The 20,412-nt window shown below is 35.8% G+C and overlaps 2 protein-coding genes and 1 non-coding gene across 4 annotated transcripts; 1 reads left to right on the forward strand and 2 right to left on the reverse strand.

Moving 5' to 3' along the window:
• Nucleotides 1–4,480: 4,480 nt before the first annotated feature.
• On the forward strand, nt 4,481–16,307 carry LOC111446289 (trafficking protein particle complex II-specific subunit 130 homolog). 2 transcript variants are annotated; one of them, XM_023085035.1, is made up of 21 exons: nt 4,481–4,704; nt 5,323–5,552; nt 5,770–5,951; nt 6,404–6,587; nt 6,824–6,914; nt 7,326–7,486; nt 9,022–9,111; nt 9,268–9,429; nt 9,876–9,937; nt 10,121–10,211; nt 10,786–10,946; nt 11,064–11,271; nt 11,826–12,371; nt 12,466–12,678; nt 13,026–13,389; nt 13,492–13,582; nt 13,688–13,772; nt 14,631–14,802; nt 15,040–15,338; nt 15,519–15,612; nt 15,738–16,307. In XM_023085035.1, the coding sequence occupies exons 1-21, from the start codon at nt 4,641–4,643 to the stop codon at nt 15,911–15,913; spliced, it is 3,726 nt and encodes a 1,241-aa protein (XP_022940803.1). In that variant the 5' UTR covers nt 4,481–4,640; the 3' UTR covers nt 15,914–16,307. The 2 variants fall into 2 exon arrangements, with proteins under 2 accessions (XP_022940803.1, XP_022940802.1); XM_023085034.1 differs by having other exon boundaries at nt 4,484–4,704; nt 14,631–14,820.
• A 729-nt stretch (nt 16,308–17,036) lies between these two features.
• Nucleotides 17,037–17,108, reverse strand: TRNAQ-CUG. The gene has a single exon. It is a non-coding gene; the product is annotated as a tRNA-Gln (tRNA).
• Nucleotides 17,109–18,601: 1,493 nt separating this feature from the next.
• Nucleotides 18,602–20,168, reverse strand: LOC111445793. The gene is made up of 2 exons (XM_023084274.1): nt 19,478–20,168; nt 18,602–19,231 (listed from the first exon to the last, which is right to left on the reverse strand). The coding sequence occupies exons 1-2, from the start codon at nt 19,886–19,888 to the stop codon at nt 18,767–18,769; spliced, it is 876 nt and encodes a 291-aa protein (XP_022940042.1). The 5' UTR covers nt 19,889–20,168; the 3' UTR covers nt 18,602–18,766.
• Nucleotides 20,169–20,412: the final 244 nt, after the last annotated feature.

A 20,412-nucleotide genomic window follows, 5' to 3' on the forward strand; every position in this document is an offset into this window, starting at 1 on the left:
TGTGAATTACTCTCATTCTTCAATGAGGCTGGATGATCTGACCACCCCCTGTTGAATAGGATACTGCTTTTGATTGTTTTCTTAACTACAATCTCACATTTGTAGAACAAGTTTATCTAATTCATGGGTTTTCAACTATAGTTGTTACAATGGCATTAGTTCTTGGGTGGATCAATCAATTGTTTATAATTAATAGTTGTACACTTGAAACAAGTTCTTCTTAGTGCGTTTAGGAAATGAGTGTTTATTCATTATTCCATCTGATATTGAACAAGTTAAGTTGAGCTTAATAGAGACATTAAGTCTATAATACATTTTGTTGCTTCTTTAGTAATTTTTTATGGATGATTTGGAGATGGGTTAGCCATCTAACTCTGTTAGAACATCCTCTCTGGTATTAGTAAAAGAAAATTAGAGCGTCATATGCAATTTGTCTCCACTTTTTAGTAAAATTTGATGGTTTATGTGAGATCTCACATCGGCCGGAGAGGAGAACGAAGCATTCCTTATAAGGGTGTGGAAACCTCTCCTTAACAGACGCGTTTTAAAAATCGTGAGGCTAACGGCGATACATAACGGGCTAAAGCGGACAATAACTGTTAGTGGTGGGCTTGGACCGTTACAAATGATATCAGAGCCAGACACTAGGCGGTATTCCAACAAGGACGTTGGACTCCCAAAGGGTGGTGGATTGTGAGATCTCACATTGGTTGTAGATGGGATCAAAGCATTCCTTATAAGAGTGTGGAAACCTCTCCATAGCATATGTTTTTTAAAACCGTAAGGCTGAAGACGATACGTAACAGGCCAAAGCGGACAATATTTGCTAGCAGTGGGCTTGGACTGTTACAGTTTACCCTGTCCATAGTCATATATAGTGAGACATGAATTATTTAGCTTGGAATAAATTTCTGTAAATCAGGAGTGAACTAACAAAAATGAACCTTCGTCTGCTTGAACTTTCCTGGGTAGTTTATAAGTTTTTCCATTTTTTTTATAGGAAATAGAGAACTTGTATTAACCAATAGTCTAAATTTTACGGGAAAAAAGGGAAATGAGGTATCCCCACTGAAGCAAGGGATACGTAAAGGCATCCTAATTGGTGTAAATAAAGAAAACTTATGTAAGGTGCTGCAAGTCGAGGAGAAGAGCCTCGTCCAAACCAGAAACTCTTCAAAGCTGGTTTTCATATCTTCAGAAATTAATTGCAGCCACTTTATACTCGAGCTACTTACTCCTGAATCAACTTGGTAAATAGGTGTTTGGTTCAATCTATTTTGAATTTGATAAATGGATTGGTTGTGAAGTATATTCATGAAGAGAGATAAGAGAGACAGAGACTTCTTATTTGGTTTGCAATTAAAACATTTTGTTTCATTCGTATAGTTGTTGATTGATTATGTTCCTGTTGTCAGCGTTTAGTCTTCTAAACTCCCACTTGAAAAAAGAAACAACTTCTCTGCCAAGTTGATTATTGAGTTGATTTGACTTCTCACCTGTGTCGACAACGAAGAAGATGGTTCAAAATGGGTGGCTAGAAAGAGAAATCAACGCTTTCCTATATATTAGGAATTATATGAATAATGCACAAGAGGGCTAGCAAAACAAAAATGCAGATCAACACAAGATGGTCTGCAAAAAGGGGCAGCCCAAAAATAGGAGCTGAATTAGAGACTATAGGACCTCCAACCCGAAAGGATAGTGTAACTACAAAGTCTCTCGAGATAGAGATAGATGTTAGGACCACGGACCTCCACAATGGTATGATATTGTCCACTTTGAGCATAAACTCTCATGACTTTGCTTTTGGTTTTCCCGAAATGACTCGTACCAATGGAGATAGTATTCCTTACTTATAAATTCATGATCATCCCCTTAATTAGCCAATGTGGGCCTCCCTCCCAACAATCTTCCCCTCGAGCAAAGTACTCCATAGAGCCTCCCCTAAGGCCTATAGAGCCCTCAAACGACCTCTCCTTAGTAGAGGCTTGACTCCTTTCTCTAGAGCCTTCGAACAAAGTACACCCTTTATTCTACACTTGAGTCATCTTTTACTACACCTTCAAGATTCACAACATTTTTGTTCGACACTTGAGGATTCGACTGACATGACCATGTTAGGAACCACGGACCTCCATAATGGTATAATATTGTCTACTTTGAGCATAAGCTCTCACGACTTTGCTTTTGGTTTCCCCAAAAGACCTCATACGAATGAAGATAGTATTGTTTACTTATAAACCCATGATCATCCCCTTAATTAGCCAATGTAGAACTTCCTCCCAACAATGCTCAACCATAGATGCCCACAGTCTAGTAATAGAAACAATTGCTATGCCCACAGTCTAGTAATAGAAACAATCTAGCAAGGGACAAAACCTTCTCCCAATGTTTTTCCAGACTCTCAAAGATTCTATTGTTTCTCAGCAGCACATTAAAGAAAAGTACCCTCATCCATAAAGGGAAATAAACAAAACCATTCCAAAAATAAGATCACAATCCTTGTTACGAGCCAAACAAACCATCCCAAATCAGCTAAGCAAACTAACAATTCTTCAAGATATGGGCCAAATCCTCAGATGCATTGCCGGATTGAAACGAAAGCACCACTGCAGCCCAACAAGGAGAAATACCTCTGGACCCAATCCATGGTGTTAAAGCCCCATGCTACGCCTGCCAATAAAAAAGCTGACCTTCTTGGAAATCTTAACCTTCTGTAAAACGAGGAAAAACGTTATAGAAGAAATAGATTAGAGATGACAATTCATTAGGTTAACGTTGAAACGCACTGTAATTTCAAATTTACTCTGTGATGGCTTAGTGATTATAATTTTTGTCATAACCGTGGGGGTGCTTCTGAAGGAATCCTTAATGGAGCGATTCTATGTTTTTAACAAGTTCATAATTTATGAACTTTCAATTTTATCCAATTGTCATTGTCATTAACTTAATCAATCTAATAATGAGATCTTCCATGAATTTTCTTTTCAAGGTGCCAAAATGTGATTGGAGCATCCTTTCCAAGAAAGTCTTTGGTCATACAGAACGGCTGAGTCTTAAAGACTAAGCATGGAATCGGAAACCGAGTGAGCCTTCAGCCAGTCAACCCAATTACTCAACTTCTTTGAAAATTCCTCCCCTAACTCCACAACCATCCCTGTTCTTAATCTTTCTTCCTTAAATACCCAGTTAAAAGATTCAAACCCCCACTTCGTCTCCACCAAATTCCATCTGGGTTTTGATCCTACTTTCCAAAAATGCCTACAATTTTCCAGTCCCAACAGCAGCCTGCTTCCAGGCCGTCGCACGCCGGCGCCGTAAGGGAAGGTGGCCGGAGCCGGAGCCTTAGATCGAATTGCAGGAGCTTGAGTTTTGGGGGAGTGGTTAGAGGTGGCCGTAATGTGACGGCGGCCGGAGATAAGCTCCGGCGGCTTCAGGGCAGAAGAGAGATGTTGAGAAGGGCGTTGACGCCGCCCAACCGGAGACCCACTCTCCGGTGGTTGAATTTCCGAGCAACTCCCAGTCGGCTCTCGAATATGTCTATGGCTTGATCGGGAGGAGGAAGATTGTTGTATAATTTAGTTGTTTTGATTTTGAATTTCTGGGTGATTCTTTGATTCATTAAATTCAACAAAATTCTTAGATAATTTTGGGGTGAAATTTCCCAATTCTTTGTGGTTTAGTTCATCAAATAGTCCAAAAATCGAAGCTTTTGGATCCTTCCCTTTTGTGAAAACTAGATTATGAGCAGGTTTATGAGACTGGGTATGATCAACTGTTAAGAGCTTAAAAAGCTCCATCCTTTACTTGTAATTCTATTTGACACTGTGTGTAGAGTTCATGATAATTTCTCCTTCATTAATCCTTTAAACATAAAGTAAAACCAATGAAAAATTAGTGGTTTTTAGTGATAAAACATGATTTAGTAATCATTAGTAAGATCTAATCCAATGATCAACCAAATTTAAACTTTTAAAAGTATATTGACTCAATTCATTTAACTATCTTCAAATTAGACCATTGAAATTTGCAATTCAACCTACCAATTTTATAAATAAAAGAGTTAGTCCCGATTTTAGAGAATTCTCTCAAATTTTGAAATTCAAAAGACTCTTAAAAGATCATAATCGACCTCTCACAAAAAGACTAGAGATTCTCTATCGACTTCGAAGTTTGAAAGACGAAATCACTTGAATATTTGAAAAACTTTGAAGATGTTCGATCGAATCGTATATATATATATATAAGTAAGTGATACTATCTCTATTATTATAAGACATTTTGAGAAAATAAAAAAGATAAATTTACAAAGCTTACACTCAAAATAGATGACAATATTTAACATTTCAAAAGTGAATGATTAAAAAAAAAAAAAAGGGAAAAAATCATGTGGAGACCTATTGAAATTGAATAGGGGATCTGATGGCCCTTATTGGTTGCCCTAAGTCGTAGTGTAGGACGCGAAGCACTGGATTCCTGGTCGCCGGGAAACTCCTCAGCTAACCTTTCACGGTGCTCACCACAGTTAGATTCATACTCACTGAACGTCTCTCTCTCTCTCTGTCTCTCTCTTTTCTCTCTCTGTGGCGAGCTTGCTCTCCATGGATCTATGATCTGCGATCATTTGTCACAGATTGAGGATGGCTAATTTCCTTGCTCAGTTCCAGACGATCAAGAATTCCTTCGACCGCCTCGTAATTGCAGGTGAATCTCAATATCCTTCCATCCTGCTTCCAAATTTCAGTTTGATTATGAAGTTCTTTAATCCGGTTTATCTGCACTAAGGGATTTGAACTAGAATTGAGTATGGACTTGCTTGATGCGCGATCCCTATAGGAGGTTAGCTTCAGAAATGATAGTAGATGCTTGCTTTAGTGTATTCTAAATAACACATTCTCAAATTTCCCGCTGTGAATTCATGGCTTCGCGATACATAAGCTTGTATTGTATCTAATGTGCTTAATTACTTTACAACAAATTTTGTATGACATTGAGGACCTTGCTTGAGAACTCACACTTTCTTTTTGTTTTCGTCCGTTTTTTTTTTTTTGTTCTAAGATAAGAATCATTTCCAGATTGGATTGGTAAGTGCTTAGAAGTTCTTATCTTTATGCTTATTGCGTGAATTTTTGCCTGTCCTCCACTTGGTTGCTGGTAATTTGTGTTTGAACGGTAGTTGTACCCTTGAGTTCTCTTTTCGGAAGATCTGTATCCTAATCATTCTGAAATGTCTTTATAACAGTGAAATAAATAGATACTCTGATGCCCCCTTGTTCTTGCTCTATGTTCTTAGCTAATCTTATCACATTTGATTACTTTCAGTTGAAGATGTCAGTGACCTGTGGCCTACTGTGAAGAATGGATTCGAGGAGAGATTACCGTTCAAAAGAGCTTGTTTGAATAACAAGACACGTAACCCCGTTGTAGTTGACAAGTTGCCTGCTGAGTTCATATTGACTACAGATGCAAGGCTCCGTAGTAGGTTCCCTCAAGAGCAGTATTTATTTTGGTTTCGTGAACCTTATGCAACTGTTGTTCTGGTCACCTGTGAGGTAACTAAAGGTTTCATTGCTCTTAATCTCATTTATATGGTATTGGAAAATAACTAACTTGGACAGATTTTTTAGTTTATTAATATAAAGTTGAAATTATTAAAGTTCCTAAAATAGTTTGAGATTACTACCGTATTTGACAAGTGATGATGCTCCTGTTCATTTTTTCATACTTTTACTAAAACTAAACTTAAAATTTTATTTTCATTTGGTCTAGGATCTTGATGAGTTTAAGACTATCCTTAAACCACGCTTGAAGCTAATTGTCCAAAATGATGAGCGGGAATGGTTCATTGTATTTGTATCTAAAGCTCACCCAAATAACGATCAAGCCACCAAGCAGGCAAAAAGAGTGTATAGCAAAGTTGAAGTTGAATTTAGCACGAAAAAAAGAGAAAGGTAAACCTGGTACTCTTCACTAGTATATTTGCTATTACTCACAGGTTCCTGTATTCACCTGTTTATTGAAAGGTCAATTAGATATAAAGTTAGTACATCTTTGGCTGACTTTATGTATAGATAGTAGCACTTTGGAAACCTTTTAGCCTTTTAATTTATACCTGACTTGGCCACATGTCGTTTTAGTCACAAATTTATCTTACTATATCATTGCATAGTCTAAGGCCTCAACCAATTCAAGCATGCCGTCTCCTTAGATTTTACCAATTTTTTTTAATGTCATTAGTATTTTCCATGTTGTTATGAAATATTCACCACCTTATGAGTTATGCATTTATTACCGGACCTCAAAGATGAAATGAAAATGATAGTGCATTGGAGAAGTTGGAGATTTATAGATCACAATTGAAGGTTAAAGCATCTTGGTGAGCACGTTTTTATGCTTCTGTCAGGTGTTGTAAATTAGACCTACATTGCCCTGAAGCAAATTTTTGGGAGGATCTGGAGTCCAAGATAATGGAGTCCATGAGAAATACCCTGGATAGGCGTGTCCAGTTTTATGAAGATGAGATTCGCAAGCTAAGTGAACAACGCTTGATGCCAGTTTGGAACTTCTGCAATTTCTTTATTTTGAAGGTTTGTCATTTACCCATATGCATGCACATGGAGGTTCCTGGATGGTACTTTTGTTATTACAATTGTATTTGACTTTAGGGCACCTTAATGGTCCCTTAATATAAGTAAGGAATGTTTTTCTTTAGTAACTGAAATTTCCATTTTATTAAACCCACATCATCTCATTCATTCTTAGCCATTGTCATCTTCCTCTCATACAAACCTTTTGGATCTGTTAACGCTTTATTGTATCCCAGGAAAGCTTGGCATTTATGTTTGAGATGGCTCAGCTTCATGAAGATGCATTACGAGAGTATGATGAACTAGAGCTCTGCTATTTAGAAACAGGTGTCATGCATTTTTATTGTATGATTATGTCTATTTTCCTTTTCTTCCCATGTACAGAAACTTTCCTCATTTTTGGTTTTTCTTGATATTCAAATGCATGATACTCTCCTTTCAGAAAAAGAAAAAAAGAAAAAGTATAATACTCATCCCTTACTGATGAATGCATCCCCTTGCCTCCTGATACCATCTCTTTTTGCCAAGTATGTCTCGGCTCTGTTTAAGGCAGCCCATTTTTAGTTCCTTTCCTTTTAATACAAGTATTGCTTTCCTTGGCAGTGATAATCTAATTCAGAAAATGGCTGTACTTGTACTTGGTTTCCATTTCTCCAGTCAAAGAAAATTGCTGCACTTGCACTTGATTATGACAATGTTTATTTGTGGTTGGTGATATAATCTAATTGAATTGTGTAGTGAGCGTGACCACGAAGAAGAGAGATTTTGGTGGAATTGACCATGGTGACGACCAAGCAACGTTGCTCGATCCTGGGAGCAAGCCATTGACACAGATTGTTCAAGATGACTCATTTCGAGAATTTGAATTTAGACAATATCTTTTTGCCTGTCAAACAAAGGTGCGCATAACTGGGATTATTGTTACTGATTAAGAGCTCAGTTGCATTTAAATAGACCATTCATAGTTCTTTGGTCTAAGTTGCCTGCAAGTTTGTTCCTGTGCTTTGACAATTCTTCTTAATCTTAATTGGCTGCTTAAAATTTTCATGTAACAATAAATGTGCATCTCTTTTAAAAAAACACTAAAATAATTGGCTGCTTAGATGTATTCTGTAGATGGTGAAGGTGAGTTGTTCAAGTTGGAAAACCACTGGTCTCTATAGAAAGTACGCATGCTTTGATGAGATAATGATGTTGGCTAGCTAATTCTATCACTTATATTTTTATCATGCTTAGATTTTATCATTTACTGTTTTGAGTGATTATTCAGATAGTTGCTGAAGTGTAGTGGATGGATTGCTTGTTATTATTATTAGTTCAAACAAATGGGTGGGGCACGGATTTAAACCTTTTAACCTTTCAAGAAAGTCACTAGTACCTTAGTCCATTGAGATATACTTGGGTCCATCGCTAGTTGCAACTTGCTCTTTTGTTTGCCAGCCATGTAGAAAAATCTAACCTCGATGTATAACTATTGAAGGAAAATGATAATCAATAAGTATTTGGATTTAATTTAAGATATGAAAAAAGAACTTCACCATACAATGTTGAGTACTTTTGTCTTATAACAATCTTGAATGTGAGCGGAATGGAAAAAATTTCAAGGACTGTTCTTCCAATTTTAATGGTTTCTTGGATTTGGTTGTTTTTATTACTCTTTATTTGTGTTGATATAAACATCCTTTTAGGAACTATAATCTTTCTTTAGTTTCAAATATGAGATCTTTCATGTAATTCACCTTTTGGTGTTTGGGAGCTTTTAACTCCTTTTATTTCATTCATCACTCAAATTGTTTATCCTCTCAAAAAAAGAGAATGTGTTATTAGATTTATTTCTTTGATCATTGATTGAGAAATCTCCTTCTCATGCGCACATACACATTTAAACACTTGCACAAGTCAGTTCAAGCAAAATCTTGTTAGAGTATTGATATAATTAAATTTACTGTAATCCATCAACTTAAACTTTTTGGTTGATTGGTAATTTGATTTGGTATTAGAGGAAAAGCTCTCGTGTTCAAACCCTTGTAATTTAATTTTTTTCCCAAATTAATAATGATTTATGCTTGTTGGGCCTTCTAGAAATTTTTAAGTCCACAAATGAGGGGAATTTTAGAGTATTTATATAATTAAATTTACTATAATCTATGTTTTTAAGCTTTTGGGATGATTGGTGATTTAACGTATTTGTATAATACTGTTATTGTTGTCCGTTGGATGGTAACACTTGCTTGACACTTACAAATCAAATTACTGTATGCTACATGAAATCTTCACTCAAATAAGAGTTCGCATATGCATTTTTATAGCTATGTTATTTTATCTATCACTAATTCTACTTTTGGTCGCTCTTCATTGATTCTTTAGGTTGTTTTAAAGGAAATTGTTTTTCAGATTTGAACTGTTTCTCACCTACATATATGTTTATTTCCAGCTATTATTCAAGCTGAATCGACCCTTTGAAGTTGCTTCGAGAGGTTATACATTCATAATTGCCTTCTCAAAGGCACTGTCTATACATGAGGTGTTTGTTATTTATATATTTTTTTTCTTCCATTGTATCATAAGAAATATTCTCTATGTATCTAGTTAGAGATGCTAGCTGAGATCTCTTTTCCGTTTTTATTTTTATTCCATGTTTTTCATTTAACCTTTTTCCTCTTTCTCAAATTCCTCTCAGAACATATTACCTTTCTGTATGCGTGAAGTTTGGGTAACAACTGCTTGCTTGGCTTTAATCAGTGCAATTGCTTCACATTATAGTGAAGGCATCATGACTCCAGATACAGAAAAGGAGTTCTTCCGCTTACAGGGTGATCTTTATTCATTATGCAGAGTGAAGGTATAATTTCTTCTTTGTCTGAGAAATAGAATGTTTGACTTTCTTATATCTTTCTGATTTGTATCATCCGTTTTAGTTTGTAATAGTACACGGATCAAGCTGTGATGTTTCATCTTTGTTTTATCACCATCTAAGAAGTGCGAGCATTACTATTGCTTCTCTTCTTTTGTTAAGTTAAAGTCTTTTTTCCCACTCCTTTTCTTCTACCTCATGTCTGCCATCATTGAATGCATTTCAAACATTGTTATTGTCTTAATTATTGATCAATGTGTTAAGAACATTCATATTTGAAAAAGATCAAATATTTCATTGATCTAGTAAAACCGATTGTTTCAAAATAGTTAACAATTCTCTCGGAGGTTCTAAGACTATAAATGAGAATTTGTGCATATTTTATTATTTGAACATGTGGTAGACCTAAAAGCGATGTCATATGATTTTGGCAGTTCATGAGGCTCGCAGAGTTAATTGGATATGGTTCATATATAGAGAGAAGCCCAGTCAACAGGTGCCAGATTCATTATTGACTTCTAAGATCAATGTTCAGTTGCCTAATTATAGCAGATTGACTGTGTAAATTGAAATTACTTTCCTCACAGTTTTCTCGGTCATGTTTCGGCCGGACAAAATCTTTTTCAGCATCTTATATTCAATCAATTTCTATTTTTATAACTCAACTTCTTATGAGCAGTGCTTGGCTGAGCATGCTACCATGGCCCAAGCCATCAGTTTGGCCTTCGGTTCCATCTGATGCTTCATCTGAAGTGTTGGCAAAGGAAAAGGTAAGTTGTGAATATATGGCATGGTAAAACTGCTGATGTTTGTGAGTGTCTTCATGTATTGAAAGTTGTGCTCTGTTTTTAAATGATTGACCAAACGTTGGGGAAAACAAATGACTAGACTCTAGCCTTTAATTTAATTTCAAAGAAAACATTTTTTCGAAGTTACCTGCATGGAAGTCTTCACATGTTGTCTTATCTCTTGGTGATGAGAATCGACTATATGACTAGTAAAGTTTCAGATTGATTGAATGTTAGTATCAAACTCTATGTAGTTTCAATCATCTCTTTAGTACTCGAGGTTCTAACCCCAAAATATTTTCTCTGCAAAAAAAGTTTGTTTAACTATAAGTAACTGATGTAATCATCTGGTTTGCGGGGAAGAGATAGGCTAAGCACTTTTCATTAAAAGCTTATAATTGCGACCATGCAATTGTTTCCTCTGGTTGATAACGTGTAGTTCATTTCGTGGTTTCTCTTGGTTGATAACTGTTGAGGCTATGTCAATCTTTATTTAAGTACTTGTCTCTATTATATTTTATACTATATAAAAAATGTAAATGAATTTTTTGTGTAGATTATTCTTCAAGAAACTCCACGAGTCAAGCACTTTGGTATTCAAAAGAAACAACTGCCTCTAGAACCTTCTTTGCTTTTGCGAGAAGCTAATCGTCGGAGAGCTTCTCTTTCTGTGGGAAATACATTTGAAACGTATGATCGTCCAACTTTTATTGATGGGTAATATAATATAGACGATTGTATATTTAGAAGCACATTCTTTGTCATTTCTCTCTCCTGATGTTGATCATTTCTTATTCATATTTATCTACTTATTTTTAATGTTTATATTGGCAGATCAGGTCCAGATGTGCCATCAAAGATGTCCCCTGATAAAACACATGGGAGCTCCATGTCACGTACTTACTCTTCCCCAGGATTTGAAAACACAATTGATCCACCTATGAGACTTGCTGAGATTTATGTTGCTGCGGAACATGCTTTGAAGCAAACAATCACTAGTTCTGAGCTATGGCAGTGCTTATCAGCTGTGGAGGAATTTGAGGTAAAAAACAGGCAGCAATACCTACAAAAGGCTACCATACTTGAATTGACGCACATCGTGCACTATGCTCTACACTTTTATTAGACTTTTCTTTTTCCAAGTCGTGAGTTGCAAAGGCATTGCATCATCAGAAATATGCAAGTAATGCTGTCAACTTCTTGTAATATGGCATATTTTGCATATAGTTTTTTTACTTCTACATTCTGATTCAAATGTAATATTATTAACTAAACCAATCTTTTGCGTGGAATCTTTCAAATGTATATTTCAATGAATGTGTTTGTGTCCTAGTGTTTATTAGAAAATATGGTTTCTGTCAGCATTATGAGTGTATCATAATGGCTATTTGAAACCTCTTTAACTCAGCATTTCAAAGTTCATAAGTTGTTTATGCTTAAGGATATATCCATCTCAGGGTTTCATTATGGCTCTGTTTTCTTTGCTACTAAATAGAATTTGATCTCTTGGTTGTTGAATCTGTGGCCATGATCTCCCTGTATTTATGTAGGGGTTGCATTTTCCAATTTTCATCAAGTCTGTTTTTGTGCTTTCAGAAAAAGTATCTGGAGCTAACTAAGGGTGCTGCGGAAAATTATTATCGGTCCTGGTGGAAAAGACATGGAGTTGTTCTTGATGGTGAAATAGCTGCTGTCAGCTTTAGACATGGTAACTTCGATGTGGCAGCAAAGTCGTACGAGAAGGTTTGTGCCCTTTTTTCTGGTGAAGGATGGCAGGATCTATTGGCTGAAGTTCTTCCAAATTTGGCAGAATGTCAAAAGAAACTTAATGACGATGCTGGCTACCTCTCATCTTGTGTGAGATTGCTATCATTAGATAAAGGCTTATTTTTGACAAAAGATCGCCAAGCTTTTCAATCAGAAGTGGTACGCCTCGCACACAGTGAGATGAAGGACCCTGTACCCCTGGATGTTTCATCATTAATTACATTTTCTGGAAATCCCGGACCCCCCCTAGAATTATGCGATGGTGATCCTGGAACTCTGTCTATTACTGTTTGGAGTGGCTTTCCAGATGATATAACTCTTGATTCATTGAGCCTTACCTTGATGGCCACATACAGTGCGGACGAAGGTGTTAAGGTATGCTTGTTTAATACTTGCTTATCAACATATCATTGAGATTCATTTGGCATCAACCTTTGGAGTAACTCATCTTTCTGACCTGGTATTTCAGCCGATAAGGAGCTCCACGGAAACTGTGCTACAACCTGGTCGTAATATTATTACCCTTGCTTTGCCTCCTCAGAAACCAGGTTCTTATGTTTTAGGGGTTATTACTGGCCAGATTGGGAAGCTGAGATTCCGATCTCATAGTTTTTCCAAGGGTGATCCTGCTGACAGCGATGATTTTATGAGTTATGAGAAACCAACTAGACCTATCTTGAAGGTAATGAATGTCAAGTTATGCTTAGAAGATGACCAATCTAATTTATAATTTAATTGCAGTTTTCCCCTTTAAAGTTATGTATTAGGGATTTTCCATTGGAGGGAGAACTTGTCTTTGTTTATCTGCTCCTACTTCGCTTTTTCTAATTTAATTTCCATGCATTCATCTTTTGTGAACTCTCCACGCTTGATCTTTATCATATATGCGAGTAAGTTTTTGTAAGTTATCCGGCAGTGACCTCTAGAATTTTCCTTTTATAGGGAAAGTGACTAGAGTATACTTTCTTTGTCCCCCCACTATGGTGTATGTACGTATGAACATTGAAAGCTCTTTGTTTTATTTTTTAGGTTTTCAAACCAAGGCCATTAGTTGATCTTATAGCTGCGATTTCATCCCCTCTACTCGTAAATGAACCTCAGTGGGTTGGAATCATTGTTCGGCCCATCAATTACTCCCTTAAAGGAGCAATCTTACATGTTGATACTGGTCCCGGTTTGAAGATTGTAGAATCTCGTGAAATTGAGATGGAGACCTATGTTGACCTGAAAAGTTCAGTTCACATGGCACACACCGTTGATACTAAGAATTTTGAACGATTGTGCCTCAGTGATGGTAGAATTGAGTTCCCAGATTGGGCAAGTAATGAGACATCTATTTTGTGGATACCAATTCATGCTATAAATGAGAGGCTTGCAAGAGGAACAACCACAGGTTATAAATGAATAGATGATGCAAAAATTATGTGCCACTGAAAATTTCATGGATTTTGTGATTAGGCTTCCAAGTATATGATATTTTGTCTTTTATGTGCAGTCGCCTCTCAGAGACAGAGTATTGTGGATGGAATGAGAACAATAGCACTGAAAATCAAATTTGGAGCTTTTCACAACCAGACGTTTGAGAAGTATATTTATGTGCCAGTTTACAATTCCAGAATCCTCCATCTTGTTTGAATTTTTACTTTCTTTTTATATCTTTCTTATCTATTACGACCATGCCTTATATCCAGGACTCTAGCTGTGCATTTCACTGACCCTTTTCATGTGAGCACACGCATTGCTGATAAATGCAACGATGGCAATTTGCTTCTACAGGTACTGTGTTCCCTTTTTGAGCTTACAATTTTGCACTTACTTTTTTTTATGTCGGATGCAAGTTTATTGAGAACACATCATTTTTGGTTCAGTTGGGCGTGATCGGTTTCAAGCTGTAGGTCCAAACTCGTTTTGGATTTGGGACCTAAACGAAGTCTAGAAGGTTATATAACACCAATGTCCATCACTAGGTCCACTTAAACTGAAAATTTTGACCAAAAAGTTCCTAGAGATGGCTAGGGAGGGTACATCTTACAAGGTTACTCCGGGAAGATGTTGGATGGAAACCAATATCCTGAGATCCCCCCAGACTGTATGGGTTGGCTTGAAGTAAAATGTGTTCCGAAGGAAAAAGAATTTTGGTTTTAAAGTCAGTGATCTGAAAAGCGTGCCTAGGGATTTTTCTGTGCTCCTAATTATTTTATGTTACCAAGAGCCGCTTACTATTTTGAGAAAACAGCATCTTTCTTCCATGGTTGATTCAAACTTTTAATCTCCTGCTTAGAAATGTCAACTCCAACTTAAAAAATTGTAAACAACATCTTTATTATCACCACCCCCCCCAAAAAAAAAGCTATCCCACCCATTTACAACTTCATGAGCACAAGAATGAGAATAGGATTTATAATCAACTATTATTATTCACAAAGGCTGCTTCGGAATCTGGGATCTTATGAAATTTGAGGGAAAAACACTTTTCAGTCTTTGCCTAATTTTTATCAAGGATCTTATAAATCAGATTTAGTGATCTAATATCCACAACTTTAACCAGATTTTCCTCCTTATGACTTTTGAGTACTTCTGCCATGATCTAAATTCTGTATGACCGTATGTTGTGTTGCTCAATGTTACTTTCAGGTGATTATACATTCTGAAGTTCAGGCTACTTTGACAGTATACGACGCTTGGCTTGATCTTCAGGACGGGTTTGTTCATACTGGAAATGACGATGGAAGACCATTGTCGGGCTACTTCCCATTAGTTATTTCCCCATCTTCTAGAGCAGGAATCCTCTTCAGTATACGTTTAGGTAAAACAAATTATGAAGGTAAAGACGACTAATAATAATTTGATTATTGATAGTTGATATCTAGGCATCTGAAATAAGGAAGAATTGTGTTGTTTTAATTAATACCCTCACGCCATATATCTAGACACCAAAAATATCCGTCACACACGCATTCCACGATAGTGCCAATTAATTTTTAGTTTGTAAGAATTAGAAATGCGTGAAGTCTTAAACTCCATAATTAATGTTCACTTGCAGATGAAGATGCAGTGACAAGTCCTGAAAGCATATTAAATATTAGATATGGGATCTCTGGGGATAGAACGCTTGGGGCACACCCGCCTGTTGCTATAGAATTAACTGGAACTGAAGATGCTAAACAGGACTTGCTGTTCAAGAGCGCTCTAGTTTTGCAAAGGCCAGTACTTGATCCTTGCCTGGCTGTTGGATTTCTTCCTCTTCCTTCCGACGGCCTAAGAGTCGGACAGCTTATTACAATGAAATGGAGGATTGAAAGGCTAAATACTTTACCAGAGAATGAGAATTCCAAATGCAATGTAAGTCATAGAATTATCCTCAACTCCATGGATAAAGTTGAGTGTTATAAAAACAAGTTCTTGCATTGACGCTGTTTTCTGATTTTTAAATCCATGATTGTTGGAAAACTTATGAGAAAATGCCTTAAATCCATGTATTTCTGTTTCAATGATGCTATGTGACGTACATTGCTTGTGCAGCTTGATGATGTGTTGTACGAAATCGATGCTAAGTCCGAAAATTGGATGATTGCCGGTAGGAAAAGAGGATATGTTTCACTCTCTCCCAAGCAAGGTTTGTTTACCCTTTTTATCTCACACAAGAAACTGATGGTGATAGGTGACTTAGAGCCTATGAGAAGAAAGAGACCATTAGGTTCTAATTCTGCTGTCATTTTGATAATGCTTTTCCAATGACAGGGTCAAGAATGGTGATCTCAATACTATGCATGCCACTGGTGGCTGGTTACGTTCGCCCACCTAAACTCGGTTTGCCAAATATCGACGAGGCGAACATAAGTTTCAATCCTGCTGCTCCACACCTGGTTTGTGTTTTACCACCAGCACTCAGCTCCTCGTTCTGTATTCCAGCGTGATTGTTCTTGGCACGTGTTTTATTGTCTTCGTAGGTGGTTATAGTTATCCACTCCTAAATCTCGAAGAAGTATTCCTTTCTATCGTAAATTAGATTTGTAAAGATTCAAACTAGGTGTTACTCTTGAATCTCTTTCCTCCCTCCCTCCCTCAGGTCAAACATTTTTGGTCATCCAATGAGTCTGATTCTTGCGGGTTAGTTACTTTGGTAGTTTTAGCAGTTAAAGTTCGACAAGCCTCGCCAATGTACAGAACGTCTTAGTGTAACGACGCGTCCTACGAATATAGAGTCCAATTACAGAAACATCTTTTTTAGAAAAGAAATGTGAATTTGTGTTTGTTTATGGGTGGTTCATTTGAGCAAGCTCAAATTCTCATTGGACTAATTTTGCCTTATACTATGTGAGTGTACAGTGCATTTATACTTTTGATACGCCTTGTAGTCTGTTCATAACTATATAGTTTTAGTTTTTCATTACAGATTTATAAGATATTTTCATGAAAATTAAACTATATAATATATACTATAGTTTTTCCAAAAAAAAAAATGTAGTTTTCTTGCATGTTGTCCTCCCATAATGTCTTTTTTTAAAGGGTTTTTTTTTTTTTTTTGTAATTTTTATAAATAAAAAAAAACAATCTAAAAACATGTTTAGATTTTTTTAAAAAAAATTGTTTTGCAATAATTTAATTGGTCAAACCTATTTCCAAGCCGACATTTTTCAAAGTAGATTTGTGTATATCTTAATTAAAAATATAGGGTTGTGCACACAATTTATTTCTTTTTCACCCACCCCTAATAAGAATTAAAAATAAAACGTTAAATTATAAATTTGGCTATCATAATTTGAAAAAAAAAGGCTATAATTTAGTCCCTACTTTTAGTTTAATAAATTTTTATTTTTATAAAAAAATTTACGAACCATAAGAGTATTTATTGTTTCTCAAAATGGACCAAATTTATATGAAAAATAAAAAATAACGGGTAGCTTCAAACCCTTCGTCTTTGAATTTCCATGTAGCTCATGCTATTAATTACATTAAAATATAGTAACCAAAATAAAATAGGGGGAAAATTAAAAATATAGTAACCAAAATAAAATCGAGGAAAAATTAGAAAAGAAAAGGTCCTACCGAGATTTGAACTCGGGTTACTGGATTCAGAGTCCAATGTCCTAACCACTAGACCATAGGACCTTTTTATTTAGAGGTTTTGATAGAATAAATTTATAAAAACAGTCTATGAATATTTATTTATTTTTAATGAAAAAAACAAAGATCATTTTGTATTCACAATAAGTGTCTTACTTATTTTCCCTACTGGTCTTCAAACAAAACTATTTATATTCGATTTTAACCTGTATAATTAAAAACTTACTCGATTTGATCAAATTTAATACGGACGAAAAGTTTCTAAAACAAAACACCAACCTAAAAGATAGGTTTCAATATGATGAACATGACATATCTGGTAAAAAGACATTCGGGAAGAAAAACGAGTTTTTTTCTTTCTATTGTAAGCCAAAGAAAGTAACAATAAGAAGCAGCTAGGGAAAACAAAAGTTTAGAACGTTAAACCAATAGGGATGTTATCACGGAACATTAAATGCCAAAACTGCACCACCAATAGAATTAACGTAATGCTCCAATTATGTTAAGGAGGATGTATGAGAATGTCGCAGTATGCATGAGAATGTCGAGACTATCAAATATCGAACATAGATTTCATGTCTTGATGTAAATCATAGTGTTATAATTAACATTTTTATTCAAAAATCATAGAATCCAAATTTGAACGGATCATTATGTTCCCTTCCATTTTCGAAGAGAAAACGAAAACAAGAATAAAGTTACCTACTCAAAATATTATCTCCCTAAATTTTAAAATTAAAAAAAATGTTCAATCAATTTAATTAATTTTATTTTTGGTAAGTTGGTGAGGTTTAAAAAAATATTTAATAAAATTCTAAACTTTTAATTTAATTTTTATGCTAATATTTAATTATTATATTTAATGTTTTTTTTAATTTAAAATTTTATTAGACCTAAAAAAATAAAGTTTATTTATCTTTTCAATTAAAAAAATATCCAAACTAAAAATGAAAATACAATATTATTTTTTTTAAATAGTAAAAATGTATATTAAATTTAAAAATTTACATGCTCCAAGGAAATTGGGTATAAATTTCCCTTATAATTCCTAAATTTATTATTCTCATATGGAAATAAAAAAAAATAAATTTCGTATTATCTTCACTTATTATTTTTATTATAAAAAAAAAAAGAAGAAAATCAATAATATATGGATAGAAATTGAATTAAATGGCCCCACTCATTTTCCACCAATATATATTTCCCCATTAAAATTATAGGATAGTGATTTTACAATATCCCCCAACTCTCCCTCACATTTATTATAAATAAATAAATATAAATAAATAAATATTTATATTTATTTATTTATTTATTTATTTCTATAAATATCAACTTCTTTCCACCTATATTCCCTTCCTATTTATTATTTTCTTTATTTATGCTTTACATTTTAGTTGTGTTTAATTCACCATTTACTTCACCCTTTTTTTTCTCTCTTAAATATCAATACCCGAAATCGATTTAATTTAATAATTCAGTCAATTTGTAACAATTTAATTTTTATTAAAAAAAAAACTGTTAAAAACTCCATGGAAAATAAAAAATCATATAATTAAATTTTATTTCAATGTATATATATATTCATTGAATCATCTGGGTCTGCTTCGCCTACCCAAATTACTGCATCCTATTTCATTATTTTTTTTATAATTAAAACTCTAATTAACAAAAGCTGACGAGGGCAATAAGTCACTGCCACATCAGCATCTCCAGTCCAGTCGGACCTCTCCGGACCCCACAAAGTGATGACGTGGCTTGGTAAATGATACAATGTGGCTGCTGACCATAAACGCCGTTACACCCTCTGAGACGCTTATATCTTCCATCTTCAATTCTTGCAACCTCCGCACGTACTCCGGAACGTGCAGTAGGTCCCACACCACCCCGGTCCCACCTGGCTTCAACACCCTCACCAATTCTCCGACCACTCGCATCCGCTCTGCCGCCGCCTCCGCCGTGCGCGGCCCGTGCTCCTTCCCGACTGTGTGCACGAACACGCCGGAAACCACCACGTCGAAGTAGTTGTCCCCGAACGGCAGCCGCCTCACATCACCCTCCCGGCACGTGACGTACTCCCCGACGCCCTCCATCTTCGCCGTTCGGAGGGTCGAGAGTGTCGTCCGCTTGCTTCGGTCCAAACCCACGACCCGACCCGAACTTCCCGCCTGGTAAGAATATTAAATCGGAATTTCCATTATATTAAGGTTTTGAATTTAATATAATATCAGAAGAAATATCTATTATTTTATTTTGTGTCACATTAATATCCATAATCTTGTATTTTTCTCTTCATTTCATTTGAAAACTCATAAATAAAACGGAGTGATAAGAAAATTAAATAGCCAACATTAAATTCACCCTAAACTGTCTATACAACTAACTTTTGAGTCGAGCGGTAATTAATTTTTTACCTTTTTTAGTTGAGTGGCGACGGCGTTGAGGAGAATGCCGCGGCCGCAGCCGAGGTCGAGGGCGTGCTTCACGGTTGACCAATCGGCAACAGCGTTCACCATCCGGAGTGCCATTTCGTAGTGGAGAGGGAGAGAGGAGTATATCATGTTAGCGGCGGCGAAGAAGAGGCAGAAGGCGGAGATAGCGGTGACGCAGCCGGTGAATCCGGCGGCGAAACGAGCGGAACCGCCGGAGAAGAGAAACTCGAAGAAAGAACAGATGGATTCGAAGTAAGAAAGGTAAAAAATGGAAAGAGCAGTGAAGAAAACAGCATGAAGAAGAAGAAACATTATAGTCTGCCATTGATCCACTCCATAGATCGCATAGATCTGAGTCCAATCTCTACTCGAACTGTTCATCATTTTACCCATTTTTTCCTCCAAAACTCACCAAAAACAAAAACAAAAGCAAAATCGACCTAGAACAGGATTCAGAATTCTGGATTCGAAAACCGCATTTCAGAAACCCTAAATTTCCTCAGATCAGATCATACCATATCATATGAATCAGAAAATGGAAGAATTGAAGAGCAGCATAGAATCAAGCGGGGAAGAAGAAATCGACGCGGTTTTGGGTTAAAGTAAGAAAATGGGTTGAAGAAAGAAAAGGGCAGAGGAAGGGGGGGGATGGATTTTGGGATGTGCGCAGTTTGGAAGTGAGATGAGTCTTAAAGTGGTGAGGATGACTGGTGACTGGCTTAGCCGGTGAGAGGGGAATTTAAATTTGGAAACTGGAGGAGTTTGTTGGTGCATGGGACAAAATTAATTAAAATTTAAAAAAATGTAAATTTCGGTTCGAATTTTAGTGTAAAACAATTCTGATCGGACGGCTCGCAAATTTTGGTATTTGTTTTTTCTATTAAGTCAATTTGTTTTTTTTTTTTTTTTTTTTTTTT

The sequence above is a fragment of the Cucurbita moschata genome, unplaced genomic scaffold (assembly GCF_002738365.1).
Source record: "Cucurbita moschata cultivar Rifu unplaced genomic scaffold, Cmos_1.0 Cmo_Scf00008, whole genome shotgun sequence".
In the NCBI taxonomy this organism is placed as follows: Eukaryota; Viridiplantae; Streptophyta; class Magnoliopsida; order Cucurbitales; family Cucurbitaceae; genus Cucurbita; species Cucurbita moschata.

Coding starts and splice junctions, on each gene's coding strand:
- LOC111446289 (XM_023085034.1), top strand. CDS start 4,641: ATGGCTAATTTCCTTGCTCAGTTCCAGACGATCAAGAATTCCTTCGAC. Junction 12,679..13,025: donor CAACTAGACCTATCTTGAAG/GTAATGAATGTC, acceptor TTTATTTTTTAG/GTTTTCAAACCAAGGCCATT. Junction 13,773..14,630: donor ATGGCAATTTGCTTCTACAG/GTACTGTGTTCC, acceptor TGTTACTTTCAG/GTGATTATACATTCTGAAGT.
- LOC111445793 (XM_023084274.1), bottom strand. CDS start 19,888: ATGGGTAAAATGATGAACAGTTCGAGTAGAGATTGGACTCAGATCTAT. Junction 19,232..19,477: donor TCGCCACTCAACTAAAAAAG/GTAAAAAATTAA, acceptor TATTCTTACCAG/GCGGGAAGTTCGGGTCGGGT.